We start from the raw sequence: 24,935 nt of genomic DNA, 5'->3' as shown, positions 1-24,935 counted from the left end.
CCTTCCTTTTGTGTCTCTTTTAGGCTCTTATTTTGACCGGCTTCCTAACAATGATACTGTATAAACATCACTGTGTCATTATGTCATCACATAGTGTCCTGCAGACAAACAACGCAGACTACTAAGATGTGAAATGAGGTTCAGCAGAGCTTGCAGCCATTACCTTTGTCCCTAGGCTGTGGGCGGGGTACAAGTTTACTGACGTGACTACTGAAGCTCATGATTTAGCAGCTGGTATCAGAGAATGAGGTCATGAATGAGGTATTTTAATAGGGCCGCTTCTCCTTTTATGAGAAAATGTTCTTTTTTTAAGCCTGTGAATGTTCTTTTTTTAAATTTTAGTTTCACAATTGCTTAAAACAGGGGAATTAATTTGACATTCTTCCACGAGGAAAGACACATCATTTTTCCTCTTTTCTTATAGATTTCATTTCATACGTCTATCCCAGACGTGTTTTCAGTTCCTCAAACTTAAGTGCTCTGATTTTTGGGGACTCGCCGTTATGTCTGTGTGAATTCATGACTTCATGCTTATTTTTTGCCGAAGGAGTTCACAGTGTGATGACATATCCACACCGTGCGTCAACGCAGGCACTTTTAACTACATGATATAACCTTTACAGTAGTGACACCTTCTGTGAAATTCTGCTTTAATGGTTTCTTAGTGGGGGGAGAACAGCATAATAAATGTTGTAATGTGTTATGAAACAGCCTTCCATCCACACAGAGGCCTACACTATGCATCAGCTTCATTATGAATAAATAAAAAAAACATCTTCAGCTTTTGTTTAGAAATAATAACTCGAGCTCTGTTTAGATCTCAAGCAGCTCCACTTATCTGCTCCAGAGTTATACAGTATTCATTGTATTTGGTACACACCGGAAATGAAAAGTATTTATTTATATTTAAGGTGAACTTACTATAGATATTATTATAGTTACTGGAAGTGTGTCTGTCTCTATCTTTGTGTCTGTCTTTGTCTCTCTCTGTCCATCTGTCTTTGTCTTTTCTCTCTTTCTCTCCTTTTCTTTCTCCTCAACCGGTGCAGACAGATGTGCGTCCTCCACAGAGCTGGGTCTGTCTGACGTTCCTGTCTGTTATAGTGAAGGTTGTCGTTGCCACCGTACTCTACGGGGGAATTGTTGGGTCTATGTAAATCATAAATAAGGCATAGAGTGTGGTCTATACCTAGTCTGTAAAGTGTCCTGAGATAACTTAAAATGGAATTGAATTGAACTTTATCTGCTATTGAATCCTACGCATTTTATCTGAACTGCACAGAGACTCTAGAGTCCAAAAGTCTAACACCTCGCTGGGGCCCCTTAGAGGCTGCATTGTTTATTACACCCCACACAGCTGAAGTGTTGGATGGAGCAGATGTAGCAAACAGAACACTAATGATTTTTCAAAGAAAAGAAAAGAAAGGTTATCCTGAGGAAAAGCCACAGGACGTCATCTACATAAAAGGTGTTTATTCCCTTTAGTGTGAATGCTGTCAGCTAATTTTATGGCAATTTGGCAGGTAAACCATGACTTATCTATGTGCAAAGTTGAAATTGCAGTCGGGAAAAAATGTTACAAAAAGACCAAGGGTGGTCGACAACATCACAGTTAACTAGTCAAGAGGAAACTTTGACCGGAGAGTGGCGCTTCACATAAAAGTCAAAATCCTCCTCCTAAGATTAGGAATTTACTTAAACAGACCGACCGAATGACTGACAGACAGCGCCATCCTTAGGCCCCAGAGTATCAATTAGTTTGTAGGAAAAATATTTCAAACTATCCAAACAAAAGTGTCCCTTTAAGACCTTCAGCAAATGATTATCTGGTTTGTGTTTCAGGTTTTCAAGTAAAAAACTGTCAGCGGTGTCTTCTCTTCATAGAAAAACAAGACTGTACCATCTTAATCACATCAGCAACTTAGACAAACCTCAAAGTGTATTAGGTTCCACTTTATGGTAAAGTATCCTTTGTAAATGATTAATAAGTTGTAACTCAACTTATAATGGTTAATTTACTAATGCTTTAGTCATATGTGTATAATAATATGTATGTATATTTAGTAAAATGGGCCCACCCTGCATTCACCACCAAAATGTCAACCCGGAAAAGATGCAAAATGAACACAAAAAACATAAAGACCACAATGAGACGTGAAGCAACTGCAAAGAGACACAAGATGACAGCAAAGAAACATAAAACGACTACAAAAAGACACAAAATGACCACAAAGAGACACAAAATGACCACAAAGTAACAAAAAACAACTAGAAAAAGACACAAAATGACCACAAAGAAACATACAACAACTAGAAAAAGACACAAAATGACCATAAAGAAACAAAAAACAACTAGAAAAAGACACAAAATGACCACAAAGAAACACAAAATGACCGCAAAGAAACATAAAACAACTAGAAAAAGACACAAAATGACCACAAAGAAACAAAAAACAACTACAAAAAGACACAAAATGACCACAAAGAAACATACAACAACTAGAAAAAGACACAAAATGACCATAAAGAAACAAAAAACAACTAGAAAAAGACACAAAATGACCACAAGGAAACACAAAATGACCGCAAAGAAACATAAAACAACTAGAAAAAGACACAAAATGACCACAAAGAAACAAAAAACAACTACAAAAAGACACAAAATGACCACAAAGAAACAAAAAACAACTACAAAAAGGCAAAAATTGACCACATAGAAACATAAAACAACTACAAATAGACACAAAAGGACCACAAAGAAACATAAAACAACTACAAAAAGACAAAAATTGACCACAAAGAAACATAAAACAACTACAGAAAGACACAAAATGACCACAAAGACACATAAAACAACTACAAAGAAACATGAAACAACTACAGAGACACAAAATGACCACAAAGGGACACACAACAACAGACAACATGACCACAGAGACACAAAATGACCACAAAGAAACACAAAACAACTACAAAGGGACACAAAAGAAAGACTCCTGTGACTGTTTGACCTTTTGCAGGGCTGTGCCCCGGAGTTGACTGTCTCATGATCCGCCCATAGCTTTGACAGTTGTTGTGTTGTTTTGTTTTTCAGGACTTTGCACTTACTTCCTAAACTAAGTGACATAAGACAAACCTGGAGAGGTGTCCACGCAGGTTCCTGAGGCTCTGGTTGTACAGACAGTAGAATATAAACACATGCATGTAGAGGGAGTGGGGAACGGGACGGGAGGGCATTTGGAGCCCCCTGGAGGATTCATGGGGCTCCTGCAGGAGGAAGTTAAACACTGAACTGAAACGATTTATCACAACCTCTATAAATAACTATTAACCAAAATAGGTGTCAGTTTACTGACTCTTTATATTTCCTTTAATGCTCAGTATCAGTCTGCATAGGGGGCCGCTCCCCTCCCCTCCCCGGCCTGCTCCTTCCTGGTGGAGGGCGCTCTCAGCTCAGCAGCCAGCTCTCCGGCACTGACAGTTTTTTTTCCCCTCCCCACGTTACATCCGTCCCGACCCACGGCAACCAACCGGAGAACCGGCACACACACATCATCAGACCCTCACAACAACATGGACTTCTCGATCCGCGCGGCCAACGTGGAGGACTGCAAGGACATCGCGCGGATGATCGTGGTGAGCGGACACGTGCGCCGCAGCTGTATATAAGATGACTCGGGAGGACATTGAAGTAGCCCATGACTCACGCGGGGCTCACGTCAGATACTTCAGATACACGACGTAGCTGTGTATGATCATTGACACATTATTGGATCAGCCGCGGTTTCATTGGAGCGCGCACGCACCAGACCAGATGTCAGTGCGGGTTCACTAATGTTTAAAGGAAATGGGATGTTTCGGAAATGGTAATGAGTGCTGTTTGATTTGTGTTTGTTCACAGGAGTTGGCTGAATATGAGAAAGTGGCGGACCATGTGAAAGTCACACAGAAAGGTAACTGTAGAAATAAATCTGTTCAAATAAAATGTTTGACCTTACATTTACATTTGTTCGACCTTCCTAAAATAACCAAGATGAAATCCTGTGGGATTGAAAAGATGGGCTGTTCTCTCTTCGACCTTCTACGATCGCGCCGCAAGGTCTATTGAGCAGCCGTTCTGAAGCTTTCGGTGATAGCGCATGATCTTCCTCAGCAGATGGACTATAAGACACTGAAATGTCCGTTTTTTTCCATTATTCTTGAAGACGATTAAAGTGAAATTCTTGCGTTAAAACATCCCAGGGTCTTTTTCTGCAAATACACGCATCAAATAAGACGCCGAGAACATTTCTTTCGTGTAACAACTATTAACGAAGATATCATGGACAGTCGCTAACAGCTGGACGTGGCTAACACTGATTAGCTCGGGGCAGCATGGTGGAGGCATTAAAACGTCTTTTTTTAACCACTCATACTGCTCAAAATAACACCAAACCTCTGCAGCAGCGTGAGAAGAGTCCTTACACAGAAAACAAGGCACCAATGGATTGAGTTTGGTAATCGACTTGAATGGACTTTACTATGAGAGGAGCTGGTACAGGGGCCAGTATGTATGTCTTTAAAACACTCTTTTAATAAACTCTCGGTTCACTAACTACGTTGTTGGTGCCTTATTTTATGTGTATGGGACTCTTCTCATGCTACTGCAGAGGTTTGGTGTTATTTTGGGCAGTATTAGTGGTTAAAAAAGACGTTTTAATGCCTTCACCGTTGTGCCCCGAGCTTATCAGTGTTCTAGCCGCATTCTGCTGTTCTGCTCACAAGGATTTCTCCGTTAATAGTTGTTACACGGAAAACGGTCTCGATGGCTTATTTGATGGGTGCATTTGCTGAAAAAGACCCTGGGATGATTTTACGCCAGAATTTGACTTTTAAGTCCCTTTCACGCATGCACTGCAATCCTGAACGTAAATAGAAATTACCTCATATGTGAGAACGCAAATGTCGAAATCTGTTCCTATCATGAAACCGGAAAAAAACAAGCATCTGAGGGTGAAGAAGAAGGGTAATTTAGACAAAGACAGCAATGAAAATGTCTAACTGGAGAGACGACGAGATGCAGGAACCTCTTTCAGTAATGGCAGGTGCTGAAATCGCCAAAAGAAATTCATGGAACGCAAAAGACCGGCTATGCGATCACAGTGTAATCCGCGCCATGTCCTGCCTGGCACGCTCTACTCTTTGCCATAACTGAAAAGAATATTTCCAGTAGGTGAGACCGCGGACAATCAAACAACGGAAACTTGAGCAGATTCTTTGGACATTCGTCTGGAGCTCAAGTGAGAAAAAAGGCTTCAGGAGATCATGTGACATGTGACATGATCGAGAGCTTCAGAACAGCTACTAAATGGACCTTGTGTGCGATATTTTTGTCTGCTGTCTCCAAGATAACAGATGAATGTTCAATATACACTCTAACACCATCACAAATAAATCTACGACAATCGATTGAGATGGTGATACAATCATCAGCTACTAAATTGGTTGGAGGTTGTTGAGTCAACGTTTCCAGTACTTTCAAAACCCCTTCTTTCTGTAAAATGCCATGAAATGTGTGACCTTAATTCTAGGACATGGCAAACCTTTCTTGTATTGTATCTTTGTATTTTTATATGCAGACTTGGAGCAGGACGGCTTCTCCAAGAACCCGTTCTTCCATGGGATCGTCGCTGAGGTGCCAGAACAGCACAAAACCAAAGAAGGTGAAGTTGTACACATTATTTTCATACAGAAATATCACAAAACTGTCTCATCGTGACCAAGAATCATTACTTCTGATCAGTGATGTAACATCAGGTAGTTTTATCACCTCTCTAAAGGGATCGCTGTTATTACCCTGATGTTTGGACTTTGGCCAGATGTGCTTTAAGTTGTCAGCACAGTAATTCCAGAGCAGATGCATTTTTTCTGTACTATGTCATTAAAAGCTCATTAATCCTTTAATTTGAGTTTGAGCCTTTCCCCGTACTTAAAGTGGCTCATTTAGATGAATCATCCAGCCAAACAATGAAGTAAAAAGAATAGTTTATTTGCTTTTTTATAGGAGTGTTATTATGAAATCAAGAGTTGACAGTTGCAATGTACAAATGCTTCTTAAAGTAACAGTACAGCCAAAAGTGAGATTTACAGTACGGTCTCTGCAGACAGCTTCTGTCGCAGGGCTTACAGTAAATGTTTTGAAGCCAAGCAAATGAGTCCAAAAGTCCATTTTACTTCACTATCTCTGAGTTTTCAACACTCTCAAAGCTCACACAGTTCTTATAATCTACTCTAGTCGTCAACACAACAACTATATCCCCTCTCTTTTAGCTCTGTTTTTGGTTTCAACCAACTCCTGAGGGAAATAGTTGGCTTTTAAGCAGCTAAATGCTCCACTATGTTCACTCTTTATTAGATAACCTATAGTCTCTCTCTGCTAACCATAACCAAAGCCTTACAGGGGAGTGTTACTATAAGGTCTGATGTTCGCCGCTTTTCCCAAAAATTAAAATTACCTAAATTCCCTGTTTTTTTTATTTTTTCCACAATCAGTGCTGAATTTTCCAGAAAATGGGCCTATGTAGACCCTAACACTACCCCCTAACCCTGACCCTAACCTTAAAAAAATGCTGAATTCAGTTTAAAAGTTCTATTGGGGAAAAAGGTTCCGATGTTCCCCGAGCGGGAAACATAGGACCCGGGAAACATAGGACCCGGGAAACATAGGGTTGACCCCCCCGACAGCTAACTCATGGTTGCGGTTAAAGCCTGTGGTTACGGTTAGCAGAGGCAAAACTATTAAAGAGATGGGGGGGAAAAAGTTGATAAGTTAGCCTTCTGCATACCGTAGTTGTTAAGTTTAGCCCCTGCCATAAGCTAGTTCCGAGTGTTTGGCTACGGTTAGCAGAAGGCTAAACTGTCAGCGATATGGGGGAAAAGTGTTAATAAGTTAGCCTTCTGCTAACCGTAGCTGTAACCATTAGAGCCGTGAGCTAGCTGCAAGCGTTAAACTGTTAGCAACATTTTCTCTCCATATTCACACACGTTTTATTGCGTTTATCATTAGAGTGCCTTTCAGACTCTCTTTGTGGTAAGTCTGTGTTTATTTTGTGGGTTACTTTGCAGTGTAGCGAGTTGTTTCCAGTGCTGGAATAGCAACTCTTTCTGCAGGACTTTCTGCTATTGAATCAGGCTTTCACCATCTGAAGGAACGTGCGCCCACATCTGCATTTATAGAACTGCCCATAGGAACGCCCTCTCTCTCTGAAATGATCTGTGATTGGCCAAAGTCTCCTGTCACAGGCTGGATTTTCTAAAGTCTAAAGAGCCAAGAGGAGGTGCAGAAGTCTAGTTTTACACTTTAATTACAATATGCTGAAAGGTTATTATGACATTTTTGCAGAATGACGCAAAAAAAAAAAAGCCTACACCAGCTTCAAGTGCTACAATATTTTAAGAGCGCTGGCCTTGTATTACAAGTTCAACATGCCTCTCTCACAGCAGAAAGTCTGACTTATCAAAGTAGGAAAAGCACAAGTGTAACAAATAATATTAACGAGGGCCCTGGCACTGAAACACAGAGACACTGTTAACGTTATTAATCACACCTGAGCTTGAAAAGTAAAATATCTTCTGTGAAAAATGTTGATTCTTTTTACAATGCACTTAAAATGTGTTTCTAGTTTGGTTTTATTAATAATAGCACCAAACTTAAAGTATTTTACATTTGTAGAGAAAGTCCTTAAATTATGTCATTTGATCACTTCATCACCACAGACTTATAATGTTGTTTGTTTAGTTGGTTATAGTCATCAACTCCTCTGAATTACATTTCCTCTTTTTCTCAAAATACCCATATTAGGAGTTTATAAATGGAGAATGTGCCATATGCCTACAGCTGCAATTAACTCGCCAGTTGCCAGGTTCATCAATCTATATTTATTTGCTCTGTTACCAGACGTAACAACACCCTGCTAATTTGGCCTCTATTGTTACACACCACTTAAATGTATATAACAAGGTTAACACACTGCTCCTCCTCAGACTACTGTAATGAGGACATTAAAATACGCTCTGCTGCCCAGCTCGGCCTTTTTCTTCCATGACACAGACCTTTTTCATACAGCCAACACTGTCAACTAGCCTCAAATATCTGACTACCTGTCTTTGACACCCATGACTCTGATAATCGAGCATATTCATAGATGGACAGCGTTTCCACCAACCTATAATTGCATGACAGGATGCAGATTAGCTTGTGGCAGCGAGAGAGAGCCAAATAACCGTACAGAATTAAAGAAAGACAAAAAGCAGTGGTGATTCTACCAGTTAAAAAGATGCTAGCTTGTGGTTGCCCTCCTGAAATCTAGCTGTTACCAGCCATGAACATGTTATAGCAACACCAAGAATGTACCTGCATTGTTGGACAACAAATCCTATTTTGAATCTCCCTTTTTTTCCTTTTTTCCTGACACCACAAGCATGTAGTGCAAAGAAAAACAAACTTGTACAAACATATACTCAGGAACACGGTTGTAAACAAGACTGACTGGCTGAACACGGTGGACCACGTTAATCTAAACATGATGAAAACAACGGCCAAATGCAGTACTGACAACAAAAGGGCGAGTTGCGACAAGACCTTTCAGCGCAGTATAATTTCAATGGTTTAGGTACAATACTGAGTGAAAAACGATATATTTATTTATTTAAGAGGTGTCTTTGTCCCCCACCAAACAAACATAAATGAAAGATTAGAGAGGTGTCAGATTCGATAAGTGGATTCAGAACTGTGTTCAGATTCGATAAGATGCTATCAAACCCCCATCGATAAGTCTACATCTGCTTTAAAATCAACTTGACAGACTGTGAGAAGCCAACTAAGTAAAAAAAAATGGGGTAATGTGTAGGTTAAAGAGATATTTTGCTGATTTGAATCTAGCTCTGTGTCATGGCACAGAGCATCACAGGTAAGTGGATCCTCCGCTGCTCCACGGGATTTCTGCAACGGGGGAAAGCCAAACACTGTTCATCTGCACCCACAGTCATGACACAGAGCTGGATTTAAATCAGCAAAATCAATATTTCAGAAACAACATTAACCCTTTACCCTCCTCCACTACAACAACATGCTTTCATTACATAATACTATTAATAATATTAATACCAAAGTTGATTACTCCACCTTAAATCACCTGCTCACTTCCAGTTCCTTGTGCATTAATTTCAATTTTATATTTTTCTATTTCAGGCCATACGAAGATAGGATATGCACTTTACTTTTATTCCTACAGCTCATGGTCGGGCAGAGCCATTTATATGGAGGACTTATACGTGATGCCTGAATTCAGAGGTACAATGTACTGTCTCAAAAATAGTCATGTCATTGTCGTTGTGCTATGTGGCATTATTTTGTGCTACATACTTGTCCCTATACAAATAGATAAATAATTCATGGTATCTGTCTTTCAGGGAAGGGCATTGGTAAAGCACTTATGAGCAAGGTAGCTCAGGTGAGTAAAACATAACTGTAAGACATGGAAATGTATAGCAGACATTCAACTATGGGCCCTTTCTCTCTTTATCAGGCAACGTGATGTATAATTTGAAATGGAGCTTGCATAAATAGCATAAAACAACAGTGCTAATGTCTGTCTCCCGTAGCTGGGCCTGGCTGCCGGCTGCAACCAGCTCAACTTCAGCGTCCTGGACTGGAACAAAGCATCTCTGGACTTCTACCTCAGCCAGGGCAGCTTTGACGTCACGGCTGACATGGGCTACCATTGTATGCGCTGCGAGGGGGAGGCGCTGGAGCACCTGGCCCAACCTTAACCCGACACAGGGCTCATGATGGCATGACCTTTGGAACCATCAGGTCACACAGTGCAGGGATAGAGCAACAGTCAGTGGCCCCGTTCCAAAACGTAACAGTCCTGACAATCATTAAGCTGATTTCTTCAACAAAAAGATTATTATATTAACTGTTTGTTAAGCCCTGCCCTCTTTAGTTAATGTTAACACTCCTATCAAGCATTCTATGCTAGCACAGCATTGAAAATATTAACAATAGCAGAAGTGCAAATACAATATTGCAAATGATGGGTCATCTATTTTGACACAACTGGCAGCTTTTAATAGCTGTAGTTAGCGAGAATTAGCTAATCAGCTAAAACCAACTTACTGAATTGGCTCATAAGTTATGGACTGTATAATAAAGATGGACGTAGCTTCCCAGTCTGAAAAGTGACACAGCCAATGCAGAAGTGCCTTAAGCCTGCATTCTTTCGAATGTCCAGCAGGGGGCGACCCCACTGTTATCGAAAATAAGTCTGTTTGGAAAGAAGTCAATGGGAAAATGATGCAACTCCTCACTTGATTTATTCCCTCAGTAAACATTTTCCTAATGAGTTTATGGTCTCAAGCGCTAGTTTCAAGTCTCGTTTAAAGCAGCATGATGTTCATTTTGTAAATTATGGTCCATTTAGAGACAAAAAGACAATAAAGTAGCGTAAGCTTTAGGGCATGGCTACCTTGTGATTGACAGGTCGCTGTACTAGCTACAGCGTAGAGGTTTAACATACACATATACACACACGGCACTGTGTACGATAGAATAGCCGTGCACTTGTTATTGGCTATTGTCTGACCCTCTCAGTGTGTTTTCACTTCATCAGAGTTCATTGTGACATTGTGGTCGCCTCAAAATCTCTTGATCGGCATTTGGTTGCACTTGCTGACAAAGCTAACGTTAGCTAGCTAGTTAGCTCTAGCGTTAGCTGGTGACTTAAGGGAAACTGATTTCCAACCACCTCTGTGTCACTGCAGCGAACGGCACCATCGAGCGGAGCTCCCAGCTCATCCGCCAGCAATAGTTCACTGGACGAGTTGTGTCATCAGGTTGAAAAAATGGCAGTTTCCTGCTTTAGCCTTTAGCTTAGCACAGCGTCATTGAAACAACAGTGAAGCGCAGCTTGACACTGCTCGACGCTCCTCCCCAGTACCGCCCGCTTGTCCAAGTATGGTCACGCCCGGTTTAATAATAACAAGATGGCTAGGGCAAAAATGCAATATCTTGGCTTCAAAACGTCACAGTAGCTACGCTGATCTATATTATACAATCTAAACTGAAAACTCTGTTCACAGTTGTAGTTGGCAAGCGTTGGCTAAACAGCCAACTTTTTCATGCTTCCAGTAAACTCTCATTAAACCAAGAAACCAAGAAAATATACATATAATTTGATGGAGCAACACTGAGGCTTAAGCTTCATGTTCCAGGCAAAAAGTTGGTTGACCAGATTTTCTGAGTTCCCAAATCCAATAATTAGCGTGGCAGAAACCACTAACAATAGCTGAAACTCATTATAGCAGCATTTGGCTCAGTTACAGTGGATGTTCCAGCCCAACTGACCAATGCAGTTAGCCAATTATGTTAAGCTTACTAGCTTACATTCGTGTTTTTGGTTTTGGTATGGCTAAAAACAAAAAAAGCTCAACCCTGCAAACTCTTTTTATATGAGGTATTGGTCTTACTACAGCCTCATACACTGCTTCAATATGCCCCCTCCCCGTGCCTTGTTTCAGTTCAAAGGGGGTTTAACAAACACTCAATTGGCTTATTATTGTATTATAAGTAGATGTATTGGAATGGGGCCTACGCAATACTTTTAAATAGTACATAACAGAGGCACTGAAATCTGTGTTTTGTGTTTTTCCCTTGTGCTATAGTATGACCCAAAGCACCTTTGATTTTGTTGTTAAATGGATCAGAAAACCTGACCTCTCCTTGTGAAAAAATGTAGAATATGGGCACAAGAAGGTGTGTGTGAGTGTGTGAGTGTGTGTGTGTGTGTGTGGTAGAGTATTTAGATAAAGTCTTAACACACAAACAATCATCTAGAAATAATTTGCACAAAAATCCCAAACACTTCATGCATTGCAAAGCCAAGATACACCCTATGTTTCCTTGTATGACTGTTGGAAAAGTGAGAGTTTTTGGTGTCTTATTCCTTTAAATGTGTTTTGACAAGAGCAACCAAAAAGTCACCTCTCCCCCTCGTCTTCCAGGTGAGAAGTGCTGCAAAGCTGTTGTGAAGCACACTGTTGGTATTTGCACTGTTTTCTTCTGTGTGTGCTATGTATGCTGTACTAAAGGGATGAAATTTATAAAGTAAAGGAGTCAGCTAAACCTACAACCGTGCAGAAAAACAACGGCCTCTTTGGACCGGTTTCAAAGAAATGAGCAGAGAATCAGACAAAATCGATCCATCTGGTGGAATTTAAAAAGTAAGTCTTGGACAGGGTTCAGTCCGTGTCTTTGAACCTGACCTGCTAAAATGAAAAGGGGGCACAGTTCTGTTTCATATCCAGTTTAATTTTCAGGAGGAAAAAAAAAGAGAGGTTGTATCATTTCCAGCAATTTAATGAAAGCAGTCTGAATTGTGGGTTATATGTAGTTTGTTTTCTCCTACTCTAAACAAGTCAAAACCACAGACAATTCTTTGTGGGTTTTGCAATTTGATTGAATTTCATACTTTGTTTACAAAATAATTGAATTGTGCAAAGAATGCAGTTGTTTTTTTCCCATCTGCGGGACGTTGAGTAGTAAAATATTTATGTAGGTTTTGCTTCAGTGTGCAAAATCAACACACAGATTGCATGCCCCAAAAAAATCAATAGAGTCCAAGAGAACATGAAGAGATATTTATAGCCTGTCTTGTGTGTAACTTCCCACCAGAATGCCAGACCCAGAGCTATAAATTATACGACTTGATACTTTGTCCCAGCATGGTTCCCTTAAACGGTTTTCAAATCCAAGTTCAGCCCCGATTACTGTCCAGTCTTTGCAATAAATCAGACTTTGCAGACACGAAAGACAAGAAAAGATAGTTAAATGTTCGAAATGTACATTCAGTTTTAAGTGTAGGGTGTAAAAGTCACTCAGTATAAGTAGAAAAACAATATTTATTAGGCTCAAGTTGTCAGAAAAGGGCCTAGGTGTGTCACTCACTGTACCGTTCACATGGTCAGATATTTCCACTGTGTCTACATGCGGTCATTGGTGTTTTCTAGCAGCAGAGGAATACCTTTGAATGTGTTAACGTGTCCGATTTTGTCTCTGAAATGGTTCAAAATAAAGATATTGGGTGGAAATCCATGAAGCAAACTTTTCAGGAGCATAGTGCATTTAAGACTCAAGTACTCATAGATCTTAATTTGAAGGGCTTTGTGAGATCAAATAAATTCCACTCAACCCTCAAAGGAGCGTTCAGTCCTTCATTTGAAACACGAAAATCACCAAATATGGATTCACAGCTCTTTTTTATGTGACCAGCAAAATATTTGATGCCATGGTTTTGCCCAAGAGGCCACAAAATAAAACTTACAGTTACAAGTTACATTAGATAATGTCTAAAGCCATGGTACATTTAGTCTAAAACCTGCACAAGAAGCACTGTGTGTTTGCCCTTTCTTGAAAACCAAGAGTGTGTTTTAGAGTTTACTGTATTTGACTGCTCTGTCCAGTTGACACTCAGGAATTAAACCTCTCAGACTGCAGTTCAATTACAGTGTTCTTCAGTCTGTGAGTAAATGTTTTTTAGTCAATAATGGGCTTATACGTTTTGGATGATACACATTTTGAAAAAAAATTCTACTAGAATTAAAATATAAACATATATGTGCATAAAATAATAATGCTGATCAAAGATGAAACTGTGTATTATAATTGCCTTTGACCTATGGGGGGCTTACTAACACCACCTGTCCCTTAAACCCCAATGAAATGTTAAAATACGGATTTAAGATAAAGCTTTAGTCCCAAAGATGCTCAGTATACATGCCATTTGCACGTACATTTTAAGATAAAATAGGAACACATGATAAAATAGAGTAAAACATCAACAAACAAAAGAAATGACACGATAATCGCAACGTACAAGTGAAAGTAGGCATACATTCACTGTGTTTTATTTTAGTTTAAAGGTCCCATATTGTAAAAAGTGAGATTTCTATGTCTTTTTTAAATTATAAAGCAGGCTGAGGTGTATTAATACTGTCAAAGTATCAAAACGCTTGATCCAAAGAGAAACAAACACAGCCCGTATTCAGAAACTGTGTCTGTAAACGAGCCGTCAGGACTTCTGAAGAGTTGTGATGTCACAACTTTACCGTATACAGGTAGAAAGTGCTGCTACAGTGATGTTACAGTCATTCCTCAGCTGCAATGACGTTGCAGAAACACAGAGAGCACAGATGAGGAAGACCCGGAAACACTGACCAATCAGAGCAGACTGGTCTTTTTCAGGAGGGGGTCTTAAAGAGACAGGCGCTAAAACGGAGCGTTTCAGACAGAGGGTGAATACAGGTATATTCAGACAGACAGGATGAGAAAATAAGGTGTTTTTTAAACATTAAAGCATGTAAACATGTTTATGTAGAAACACAAACTACAAGAATGAACCTGAAAATGAGAATTGTATATCTCCTTTAATAAATTGGCTATCGGGGGTCAATATCAGCTCTACTGTTGATGATACACTGGATATTCAGTAAACGCATCACCCCCTCCATTTATTACCGATACACTACAGCCACCGTGTGGTTACAAACGGTACTGTTACACGCGTGACTGGCACATATTTTCAAGGCATGCAAGTTGATGAAAGTGAGTGGAGAAGCAAAGGGAGCCCCGGTGCGTCTCGTGTGCTTTTTGCTCATCTCACAGTTGTACTTTTTTTTGAACGGCGGATGCACCCTGGTATCACAACATCACACAGCTCGCCGAGGGCGCGCGGAAAGTTTACCTCCAAGTCTGTGCGTGTGTGTGTGTGTGTGTATGAATTCACGCTCATGTGTGCCCAGTCTGTCTGTCTGTCTGTCTAATAGAGTGACCCCCCAGCGCGCTGTTTAAAGGGAAGACAAGAGAGCTGAGTCAACGAATCACAAGGAGAAGGATGCAACAGTTGATGTGCGCCAGTTGCAGTTTTCTTGTATTTGGAGGCACGCGGAGGATGGTGGCTTTGATCTGTGTGGAGGAGGAAAGATCGGATGTTTTATTGCGTTAAAACCCCATCTGTCAGATAAACCGAGTATTCAACAGAAAGATCTACCCCGATTACTGGGGGTGTTAGTTGCTTAGCTGTCGTCCACACACGCGCGTCTTTTCTCACCAAAATGGACATTTGGACAGAAACGCATTTGGAGGGACTTCATGCTCTGCTGGAATGAAGTTGAAGTGGGGATCTCGGATGGTATGCGGCGGTGAGTAGCCGTGCAGTCTGCACCCAACATGCATCGGATTCTGCAGAGGAGGCGAGTGCGCAAGCTGCGGGTCGTCTGGGCTTCTCTGGCCCTGGTGGCTCTCTCCCTGGCCGCATGCAGCGCGCTGTTTACGGCGTGGACTTGGCGACAGACGCGGGACCTGTCGCAGTCCTTTAAGATCCTGCAGGACCGAATGGAGCAGGTTTGTATCATACTTTAAAAAAGCAAAACAAAACAAATCAAGCGTGCAAACACAAATAGCATGCATATTTGCACCATCAGTAATATTTACTGCGACTATTACAGACCTTCAAGTGTTTGTTATGTAACTTTTTTCTTTTCTGGCTGCGGTTACGGGAATCGTCGCGGGGGGGGGGGGGGGGGTATGGAAAAATGCAATTCCACGTTTCACCCCCCCCCCCCCCTACCTTTCTCCCCCCTTCCTTTATTCTATTGCACTATTTCTCTGCTTGGCACTTTTATTGCTCACCAATAAGTGCAGTCAGGTTGAGTGGAGTTGCTGCTTATTTTTGAGTCCAACCCCCCTCTGCCCCCCCAGCCATGTTTAATTACACTGGTGCCAGTTGTGCTCCAGTTTTATCTCAATTTACTGGAAAGCCTCAACTATTTGGCACGAGAGCACTTTGTACCCAACAGACTTGCACAGAGGCTCGAGGGCGAGAGACAGGCTGGATGATAAAGTGATGCAAGTGTAAAAGCATTTGCAACACGCAGCTCTTCACTTCCCTGCACAGGTCAGGGATTAAGGGGGGTCAATAAGCAGGGGAGGGGAGGGGGGGGGGGGGGGGTCCTAAATGCTGTGCAATCTCATGCAAAGTGCAGCTTGGAGACTTCTTGCACTTGCAGTGAATGTTAAAAGCACTAGCCAGCACTAGGTTGCATCACAAGGCAAATTATTTCACTAAAAGCGGAGCCAGAAAGGAGCTGATGGAAATTCTTCTGGTTTCAAGTTCACAGTATTTACAAAACCAGGTTGCACTGGATTTGAGATCAGGAGGACAGGCTGGCTGTATATCATGTTGACGGACCTGCACACACACACACACACACACACACCAAAACACCCCCAAAAATTGGACACGTGGAGTGTTGATGCTGGAGCCTTTCCCAAGGGGCCCCGTTCTGTCCATTTGACCGTTGGCCAACTCCTGATGAGAGCCAGTGAGTGAACGTCTGGAGAGCGAAAGAGCAACTCACTGCCTCCATTTCCACAGTAGCAGTAAATTTAAACATACTTTCCCTGAGCCGCTATTCCTCTTACTTCATATAGGCCTCCTTCGGTCATTCAGTGGGCCCCCAGCCAACGGATTTCAAATTCTGCTGGCTTGACAAAATTCACCTCTTTCTCAGAAACGGGGAGTAAAGATGTGAGGAATGCAAAGCACTAAAAACATGCATTAGGTGTCGCAACCAGTCTCTGAGGAAGTGGTAGACCTATTCTAAAGCAAGCATGGCAGCCGGGGCAGGATACTGGAAAAGACGAGCCTGTTTATGTGGCTGGCTGGCTGGAAGAGGCCGTCTGTGGCTGCGTGGGATGCGTGCCAGAGAAGAAAAAAAAGTCATAATAAACTTATTGGACATTTGTTAATAGCGCGTTCTTTCTCTCTCTCTCTTTCAACAGGTTAACACACAGAGGAAGGCCATTGTTCAGCTCATTCTGGAGAAGAGAGAGCTGCTGGTGGGGCAGAGAGTGAAGAGAGACGGTACTGCAACTCAAATGTCTTCCACAGCTGCATTTTCCTTCCAACACCACTTACATGTCGAAGTTTTGGAGCTTTTTCGTCACCACACGACACAATACTTACCAAACTGTGCTGTTGTTGTTTTTTTGGGAAGAACATTTAACACAAACGCTGGCCAGTCTTGGCCCACATGCCACTTTGGTCGGGTCCCGCGGGCCGCAGGCGCAACCCGCTGCTAAAAGTTGACACAGGAAAAAGTAGGCAGCTGGATGACTGTTTCAGAAATTACAGGTCTGACCAGAACGGCCTCGGAGCCCAGAAAAACCAGCTGGCGCGGGAGCGAGGACTTGTCGCACGCTTTCGGGCAGTGAAATTGATTTTCTCTTCCACCCCCCTGAGCACACGACTGACACAGCTATGATTTGTTGTGAAAGCGGTGATATTTGATGACTATCCTCGCAGTATTTATAGCCTCTGCTTGCGTCACCGTCACGAGCTTGCTCGATTGTTCACATTTTGTCCGAGAGTGAACCCTTTGGACGCTCTTGTGCTGGATTTCAGTCGAGGTGTTAACGTCCAATTTTGACAAAAGGATTCATTTAAAGCTGCGTGTCTTGCCAAAGTAGCTATATTGATATCCTGCAGATATTAGCTTTTTTCTTCTTCTTTAGTAACTGATATCTAACTTTGTCTTCCAGAACACATTAAGACAGTGTTGAGAAATTCATGACTATCGATGGGAATAAAAAAAAAAAAAGCCCAAACAGCTTTTTCCAGTTTGTGGAAAAGTTGACCACCGCGGTGCAGCGTTTCAACGAGACACTGCTGTTATGTTCTCTCCTGATGACTGACAGCTTAAGTCAGGAAACCCTGGCCAGCCGGAGGGCTTTACGCTCGCCCATAGAAAATCCTAAATCTACAGGGTCACCCACCTGCGAGTTATTTTAGCAGGGACTTAATATTCCTATATGATGGTGGGGCCCCCCGGTGTTTGGCTGCTCCGACTCGAAACATAAAGTATGAATTTCTCAGTTCATACATACAGTATTGGAGTTGTATCTGCGTTTGAAATCGTTCCCCGCAGGCCAGATTGTAAAGCTAAAATAAACCTTTAGTGAGTAACAAGAGCAGGCATTCTGGAGCTCTGGCCTTTCAGTGTTGTGTTTTATTTATTGTATTTACCCGAGCAGGGGCCGTAGCTGTTGCTTCACTCTGTTCTTAATCGACTCTTTTGGGTCACGGAGCAGCCAAAGACCTTTTGACTCTCGTTTTCCGGCACTTCGTTTCTCCTATTTAGCAGTGCTTTGTCTCCCAGGCTACATTTAATACTTTCACTTTTCCCCTAGTCTATCTTGTCTTTGTCTGACACACACACACACACACACACACACACACACACACACACACACACACACACACACACACACACACACACACACACACACACACACACACACACACACACACACACACACACACACACACACACACACACACACACACACACACACACACACACACACACACACACACACACACACACACACACACACACACACACACACACACACACACACACACACAGCTCTCCATCCTCCTTCACTACATCTCTCGTCTTTCTCTGTATTTTCTAGATGACTGCGACCAGCTGGCACTAAGATTAGCCCCCACAGGCCCAAAAAAAAAAAAAAAAAAAAAGGAGGCACACGCTTCGGACTGAAAATAACATTTTGAGGAAATATATTGAAGCACATGACAGGAAATCCTTTGCCCCATCTGCTAACTGCGTTAAAAAAAAAGAGCCAGGTTGAATCTAAATGGCTCCAAATTAACACACCGTGTTATTAGACAGATACAGATGGGAAAGATTGTTTTATCCAAAAAACCACAGACAGTTCTTTCACTGCCATTCATAATCTGTCTCTCCTTGCCTTCCGAAGGGGGGGCGCTGCGAGGGAGGAATGGAAATGGAAAGAAAGCGGCGTCTCATTTTGAGAGTAAGTAGCTTGGCAGATCCGTTATAGCCGTCTCGTGTAGCATCTGCTGAAGTGGTTTCAATCATATACCCCTATACGATTGCACTCATAAAACCTTAATTGACTTTCCCTTTTCTCTCTCTTTTTTAATGACTCTTTTACTTTCCACCAGTAACCAAAGTCTCCTCTCAGCAAGGTAAGAGTCATTAAAATGAAGGATGGAAGATAATCTGTGAAATGTTTGTGTATGAGATAATTAACTTGGATGTGTGTGTGTGTGTGTGTGTGTGTGTGTGTGTGTGTGTGTGTGTGTGTGTGTGTGTGTGTGTGTGTGTGTGTGTGTGTGTGTGTGTGTGTGTGTGTGTGTGTGTGTGTGTGTGTGTGTCAGTGGGAGAGGGCGGTGTGATAAAGGGTTGGGAAGAGAGGATGCTGAATATGAGTAAAGCAGTGAGGTACAACAAGGAACAAGGCACCTTCACTGTGGAGAAAGCGGGCGTCTACTTCCTGTTCTGCCAGGTGAGTTTGAGCTGGGAGTTGTAGTTTTTAACAAACTACACCAACAATACTCTTGTCATTCTCCTGTTCCCCACATGGCACAGAGGATCAAATACTTTGATCAGACATTTCCTGAATACGATCAATAACATTTTGTCAAATGTAAATATGGTGCTATTCAGGTCTTAGACCTTCTCATCCACTTGAATGGGAAAGTGTGTCCAGACTTTTGACTGGCACCGCGTCTACTGTATATATAAATATATAAACACAGTAAATCCCTGGCTGTAATAACGGCGCCCCATTCATTCCTATGAGAGTTGCTCAAAGGTAACCTGACTCTCGCCAGATGAATTTCGTCCCCCCTTGCTCCACTCATCCATCTGGGATCGCTCCATAGGAGAGGTGTTTTAGAAGGCTGGGCCTTATCAAAAAATCCTTGCATTTGATTGGATAAACCAGTTGTCGGTCATCTTTATCGACGTGCTACTTCATCCGCTCACATCGAAACCAACCCGTGAGCGACGCAGGGAATTGTGCTAGACGATAGATTGGACAACACGGATGAAATAGCAGCATCAATGTTGGCGCACGCTCCCTCGATGGGAGCCGCCATTGTTGTGTGAATCAAAACAGGCCCTTCTCCGCTACAACACATATATAAAACCCCGCCCGGCGGTGGTGATTGGTTCGACCATTTTTCAGTGGCCCCTTAAATCCCTCTTCTATGGAGTGGAGCTAGGCGAGAGTCAGGTTCGCTCAGGGGTGCATGAAGCCAAAAGAGTTCAACTTCCACATCTAAAATTACCCGGATGATGGACACTGCCTCAGGGCTGTGTTGCCCATGGAGCGGCGCAATTAGAGACTTCCCCCCAAAAGCGTACTTACGATTTAGCGCTCAAGCAAACTTGAATTAAGAATGAAAGGACTTACTTGTGCGTCTCTTCTAGACTTTCGTAGTGTTATTGGACAGTTTGGATTGAAATCTGAGTTTAACTCGAGTCATTTGCGGCGTTTGTGACGCTCGTCAAAATGTATCAACGAATCTCTTTCGCCATGTAGGTCAATGGGAAATAGGCTTTTTGGGCCCAATGGCATCATGTGGCTTACACGAAAGTTGTAATTCCCGGTAAAATTTACTTCAAAGTCGGCGAGAGCAAATGCGCGAAGACCCAGAAACGTTGACCAATCAGAGCAGACAGGCTTTTTTCAGGAGGGGGTCTTAAAATGGAGTGTTTCAGACAGAGGGTGAATACAGGAATATTCAGACAGTATGCGAACAACAATGTTTTTTTTTTTTTTAAATTAAAGCATGTAACCGTGTTCTAGTAGTATGAACCTGAAAATGAGCAGAATATGGGACCTCTAAGTGTGGCCTGAGGTTAGTGGAGTTGGGACGCAGATCCATTTCTACGTTTTCTTCCCTAGTGCTGCTTCACAAACAGCCCTTATTTTGTACAAACATCAGTCATACTGCTCTGGTACGCATCATGTTTTTTGGAGAAAGTGGATATCAGATTTTGGATAATCTCATGTAGCCAGACCTCGGACTTGTCAAGTTGACAGAGGTCTGGAGAAAATCTAGCCCAAAACAAACAAAACAAAAGAAAGAAAGAATTACAATAGCAGGGCCTTGAAAAGTCCTGAGGCAGCCTGGTTAGTTTTCATCGGAATAGTTGGAAACAAGTTCCTCGAGTGTCTCTGCGAGTCTTTTTTAATGAGGTGAACGTCTTCTCCGTCTCCTCAGGTGTTGTTCAACGAGCAGCAGTCTCAGTACGTGAAGCTGGATGTGGTGACCAGCGGGCTGAGGCCTCAGAAGCTGCAGTGCATGGAGGGTTACGGGACGACCCCGTCCGCCGGGCCGCACCCTTTCCACTTCCTGAAGCCCTGCCAGGTGTCCGGCCTCCTGCGACTGGACAAAGGCACGGAGCTGCAGGCCATCACGGGCTCATCCTTCAGACTCCACACCCTGGGCAGCCCCTCAGCCTCTCCTCACATCTTCAGCATCTTTAAAGTCAACTGAGGCCGGGAATCTTCTCACACAAACTCGTCTGAGAACAACAAATTTAACTTTTTTCTTTTTTTTCCTACACGGTAAAACAGTCCTGAGCAGTCGAGCGTCACACCGCGCCACAATCCTCTTCCCAGAGACGTTCATTTATTTTTATTTTTTTTAAAAAGCCTGACATTTGTGGAAGTTATTGTGGGTTTTTTCTTTCTCTGGACAGCGGTGCTGTTATGGAACGTTTCGGACTTTTGGATTAAAACCAAGACCCGAAGTGGACGAAATTCCTCAATGAATGTCTGCGGAGAGAACAGATGTGATGGAAGCTGCTCTGTAGATAAAGGCCTTCATATAAAAACCCTTCGCATCACGTAATAAATTGTGCTTACACTCTCTTTTTTTCCAAGACCGACAGTAAAGCTGTGCATGCACCTTCCACTTTTATATCACCGGTGCCTCAAGAAGCTGAGTGCACGTCTGCAAGCATCGGATCGCGACACTATAAACCGCCCACGCGAGCTGTCATTGATCTTTTGTGCAGCGTCCGTGTGAGAAATCCGATCAATCAAACTCTTTTTGTTTCTACTTTTATGATGCCAGTGTGAAATTACGTTTAGTCTTTTCTTCAAATGCTTTGTATATACTTCACACATATTTTACTTTTTGAATTTTAAGTAACACGGGATGTGAATTCGTGCTCTTTCCTAAGGTCAAATTTGATTGTATGGTTTTTTTGTTTATAGCATTGGCTTGACTTTTGGAAAGTCCTTGCGCAAGTTGTCGTAAGCAAAGCATACAGGTTTAAATATAGCCGCGTCTCTTTTCTGCCATTGTTATCTGTTGGATGGCACAATTAACCATCACTTCCAAGCCGTCATGTAAATCATCAGATAACTGTTAATTTACCAGTTAGAGTCACTTAAAAGTATTGGAAAGGCCCTCATATGTATTGAAAAAAAGAATATTATCTGTGATTTTCTGTCAGGAAGAGTCTTAACACTAGTACAGCATTAAAGGTCCCATATTGTAAAGAGTGAATTTTTCATTGTCGTCATGTCTTTTCCGATTATAACGCAGGTGGAGGTGCTTCATAAATACTGTGAAAGTGTCAAAACACTCAATCCGCAGAGAAACACACACAGCCTGCATTCAGAAACGAGCCGTCAGGACTTCCTGTACAGTTGTGATGTCACAAATATACTTTATTTAAGTAGAAAGTGCAGCGACGTTGCTGTTACATTCATCCCCCGGCTGCAATGACGCAGCAAAGATGCCAAGACCGTAGATGCTGAAGACCCTGAAACGCTGACCAATCAGAACAGACCGGGCTTTTTCAGGAGGGGGTCTTAAAGAGACAGGCACAAGCGTTTCAGACGGAGGGTGAATACAGGTCTATTCAGACACAGGAGGGGAAAAAAATCATCTTTTTTTGAACATTAAAGCATGTTCATGTTGTAGTAGAAACCTAAAATAGAAGCACAAATTTGAAAATTAGCATAATATGGGACCTTTAAGACTAGCATTAAGAATAGCGTTAAGCCTTATAGTAAAACGCGGTGTTGTGTTGTTGTGAGCATGTAAAGGAGAGTCTTCATGCTCACAACGACAGCGTGAACATGTTGATGTTTAGCAGGTCTAACGGTCATCATGTTAGCTTAGTTTAGCTCGTTAGCTAGCTAAAACTTAAAACAAGCTAAACACAAAGTACAGCTGAGGCAGATGGGAATGTTTTTGGTTTCGCAGGTATTGGAAAATACGAATAAATTGTGTATGTTTTTGACCTTTGATGACTAACAGAATTAGTCAGAAATGAAACATTGGTCCTGAGCTACGCACAGCTCTGAAACAACACGGAGCGGGTCCAGCCTGCACCCATGGGTTTAGGAAACGACTCCATTTATCTGGGTTATATGACTTTGCAGACAATAACAAGAACATTCTGTTTTAAAAATCCAAATTAAAGCCAACATTCATCACGTTAATTGTCTGATTTTTGTTCTGAGAGGCTTCTCGGTCACATTGTTAAACTGTCACTTCTTTATTTTCGATCACTTTTTAGAAATGAAACTCCTTCCACTCTCTCATACGCCGCTGCTTTCTGTCATATTCCCTGCTACAATACAAACAGTGTGTATTTCTAGCAGTGGGTTCAGCACTCCCACTCTTGTTTATAAGTAGTTTTTGTGGACAGACCGCATTGGTTTCTCCTCAGCACTTTACTGCAGCGAACGTAGTGTTTTTAATTGGAGCCAAAGATTCATGTTTTTTAAATGGAAAAATGTCAGATTTTGAAGTGTAGACGATATATCCTGTTTGATTTCCTCATCCCTTTTGTGTCTCACTCATCCCCCACACACCCCACATGTGCACCTCATATTTCCCTGTCAGCACCGATCAGACCGCACACACACACACACACACACACACACACACATGCGCGCGCAGACACACACAGAGACACACACACACACACACTGAATCCCCGGAGTGTCCTCTGCACACACACCAGCAACCATCTAAATTTTCACTTCCTGAATCTGAACCTGAACCACATAGCTGAAGGTCTTTGAGGAAAAACATGCCCCACACACACACACACACAAACACACACACACACAAACGCGTGCACACACACGCGCACACACACACACACACACACACACACACACACACACACACACACACACACACACACACACACACACACACACACACACACACACACACACACACACACACACACACACACACACACACACACACACACACACACACACACACACACACACACACACACACACACACACACACACACACACACACACACACACACACACACACACACACACACACACACACACACTTCCCTGCCCCGATTCCTATTTCTCTAAATGTCAGAGTTTATTACCACCTTGGAAAATCTTGTGAAGTCTTCTGAAGAAGTTCTCTGTAAAATGATGCTTGGGCGTTTTTTTTTTTTTTTACTCACTCATCATAAATGTTGAATAAACTTTTTTGTTGTTTTGGAAAAGTTCTTTCATATTTGTTTCATGAAAAAGCAGAGAAAACAGCCTGAATGTCTCCAAAAATGAAGTTGAGCAGAAAGTTATACAAGAATATGAATGGGATTTAGCCTACAATAAATATGTATATATAGTACATTTAAAGCTGATTTGAAGCTAATCAAATCAAATCAAATCAAATCAAATCAAGAAATAGTAAAATAATCATGCGTAAAATAAGAGTTGCTGCTGCACTGCAGTTCCCTTTGCGCACCGTTACCGTAGAGAGCTAAAGGGTGAGTTTCAATGTGGTTTTTTTTCACCTTTGGATTACAAGTCTGAAATAAATGAATAAATAAAAAAAAAAAGAATACGGCACTTACACTCATCAGACGGACATAAAATTGAATCCAAATTAACGCTAATGTTGCTCCATATTAGCAACTGTTTGCTAACAAGTTAGCCATAACACCTTATAATGTTGCGCTGCCCCCAAGTGGCCAAAAAAAATCTCTTA

General features: G+C 42.0%; 2 protein-coding genes across 2 annotated transcripts; both read left to right on the top strand.

Moving 5' to 3' along the window:
* Window positions 1-3,526: 3,526 nt before the first annotated feature.
* Window positions 3,527-13,097, top strand: sat2a.1 (spermidine/spermine N1-acetyltransferase family member 2a, tandem duplicate 1). The gene is made up of 6 exons (XM_083937519.1): window positions 3,527-3,636; window positions 3,902-3,953; window positions 5,619-5,702; window positions 9,230-9,331; window positions 9,451-9,491; window positions 9,643-13,097. The coding sequence occupies exons 1-6, from the start codon at window positions 3,574-3,576 to the stop codon at window positions 9,808-9,810; spliced, it is 510 nt and encodes a 169-aa protein (XP_083793645.1). The 5' UTR covers window positions 3,527-3,573; the 3' UTR covers window positions 9,811-13,097.
* Window positions 13,098-14,679: 1,582 nt separating this feature from the next.
* tnfsf12 (TNF superfamily member 12) lies at window positions 14,680-24,079 on the top strand. Its single transcript, XM_083936806.1, has 6 exons — window positions 14,680-15,439; window positions 16,880-16,961; window positions 18,881-18,937; window positions 19,089-19,112; window positions 19,305-19,432; window positions 21,159-24,079. Exons 1-6 carry the CDS (start codon window positions 15,266-15,268, stop codon window positions 21,432-21,434), a joined length of 741 nt encoding a protein of 246 aa, XP_083792932.1. The 5' UTR covers window positions 14,680-15,265; the 3' UTR covers window positions 21,435-24,079.
* Window positions 24,080-24,935: the final 856 nt, after the last annotated feature.

This window comes from Echiichthys vipera, assembly GCF_963691815.1.
Source record: "Echiichthys vipera genome assembly, chromosome: 22".
Classification (NCBI taxonomy): domain Eukaryota; kingdom Metazoa; phylum Chordata; class Actinopteri; order Perciformes; family Trachinidae; genus Echiichthys; species Echiichthys vipera.
Note: the sequence above shows the minus strand (reverse complement) of the source record. Positions and strands in the feature narration are given on the sequence as shown.

What these genes read in the sequence shown, in the direction of transcription:
- sat2a.1 (XM_083937519.1), top strand. Translation starts at nt 3,574, where the DNA reads ATGGACTTCTCGATCCGCGCGGCCAACGTGGAGGACTGCAAGGACATC. An exon ending in ACAGCACAAAACCAAAGAAG is followed by an intron (nt 5,703 to 9,229) that starts GTGAAGTTGTAC and finishes TTTCTATTTCAG; the next exon opens with GCCATACGAAGATAGGATAT. An exon ending in CGTGATGCCTGAATTCAGAG is followed by an intron (nt 9,332 to 9,450) that starts GTACAATGTACT and finishes TCTGTCTTTCAG; the next exon opens with GGAAGGGCATTGGTAAAGCA.
- tnfsf12 (XM_083936806.1), top strand. Translation starts at nt 15,266, where the DNA reads ATGCATCGGATTCTGCAGAGGAGGCGAGTGCGCAAGCTGCGGGTCGTC. An exon ending in TGCAGGACCGAATGGAGCAG is followed by an intron (nt 15,440 to 16,879) that starts GTTTGTATCATA and finishes CTCTTTCAACAG; the next exon opens with GTTAACACACAGAGGAAGGC. An exon ending in TCTACTTCCTGTTCTGCCAG is followed by an intron (nt 19,433 to 21,158) that starts GTGAGTTTGAGC and finishes CCGTCTCCTCAG; the next exon opens with GTGTTGTTCAACGAGCAGCA.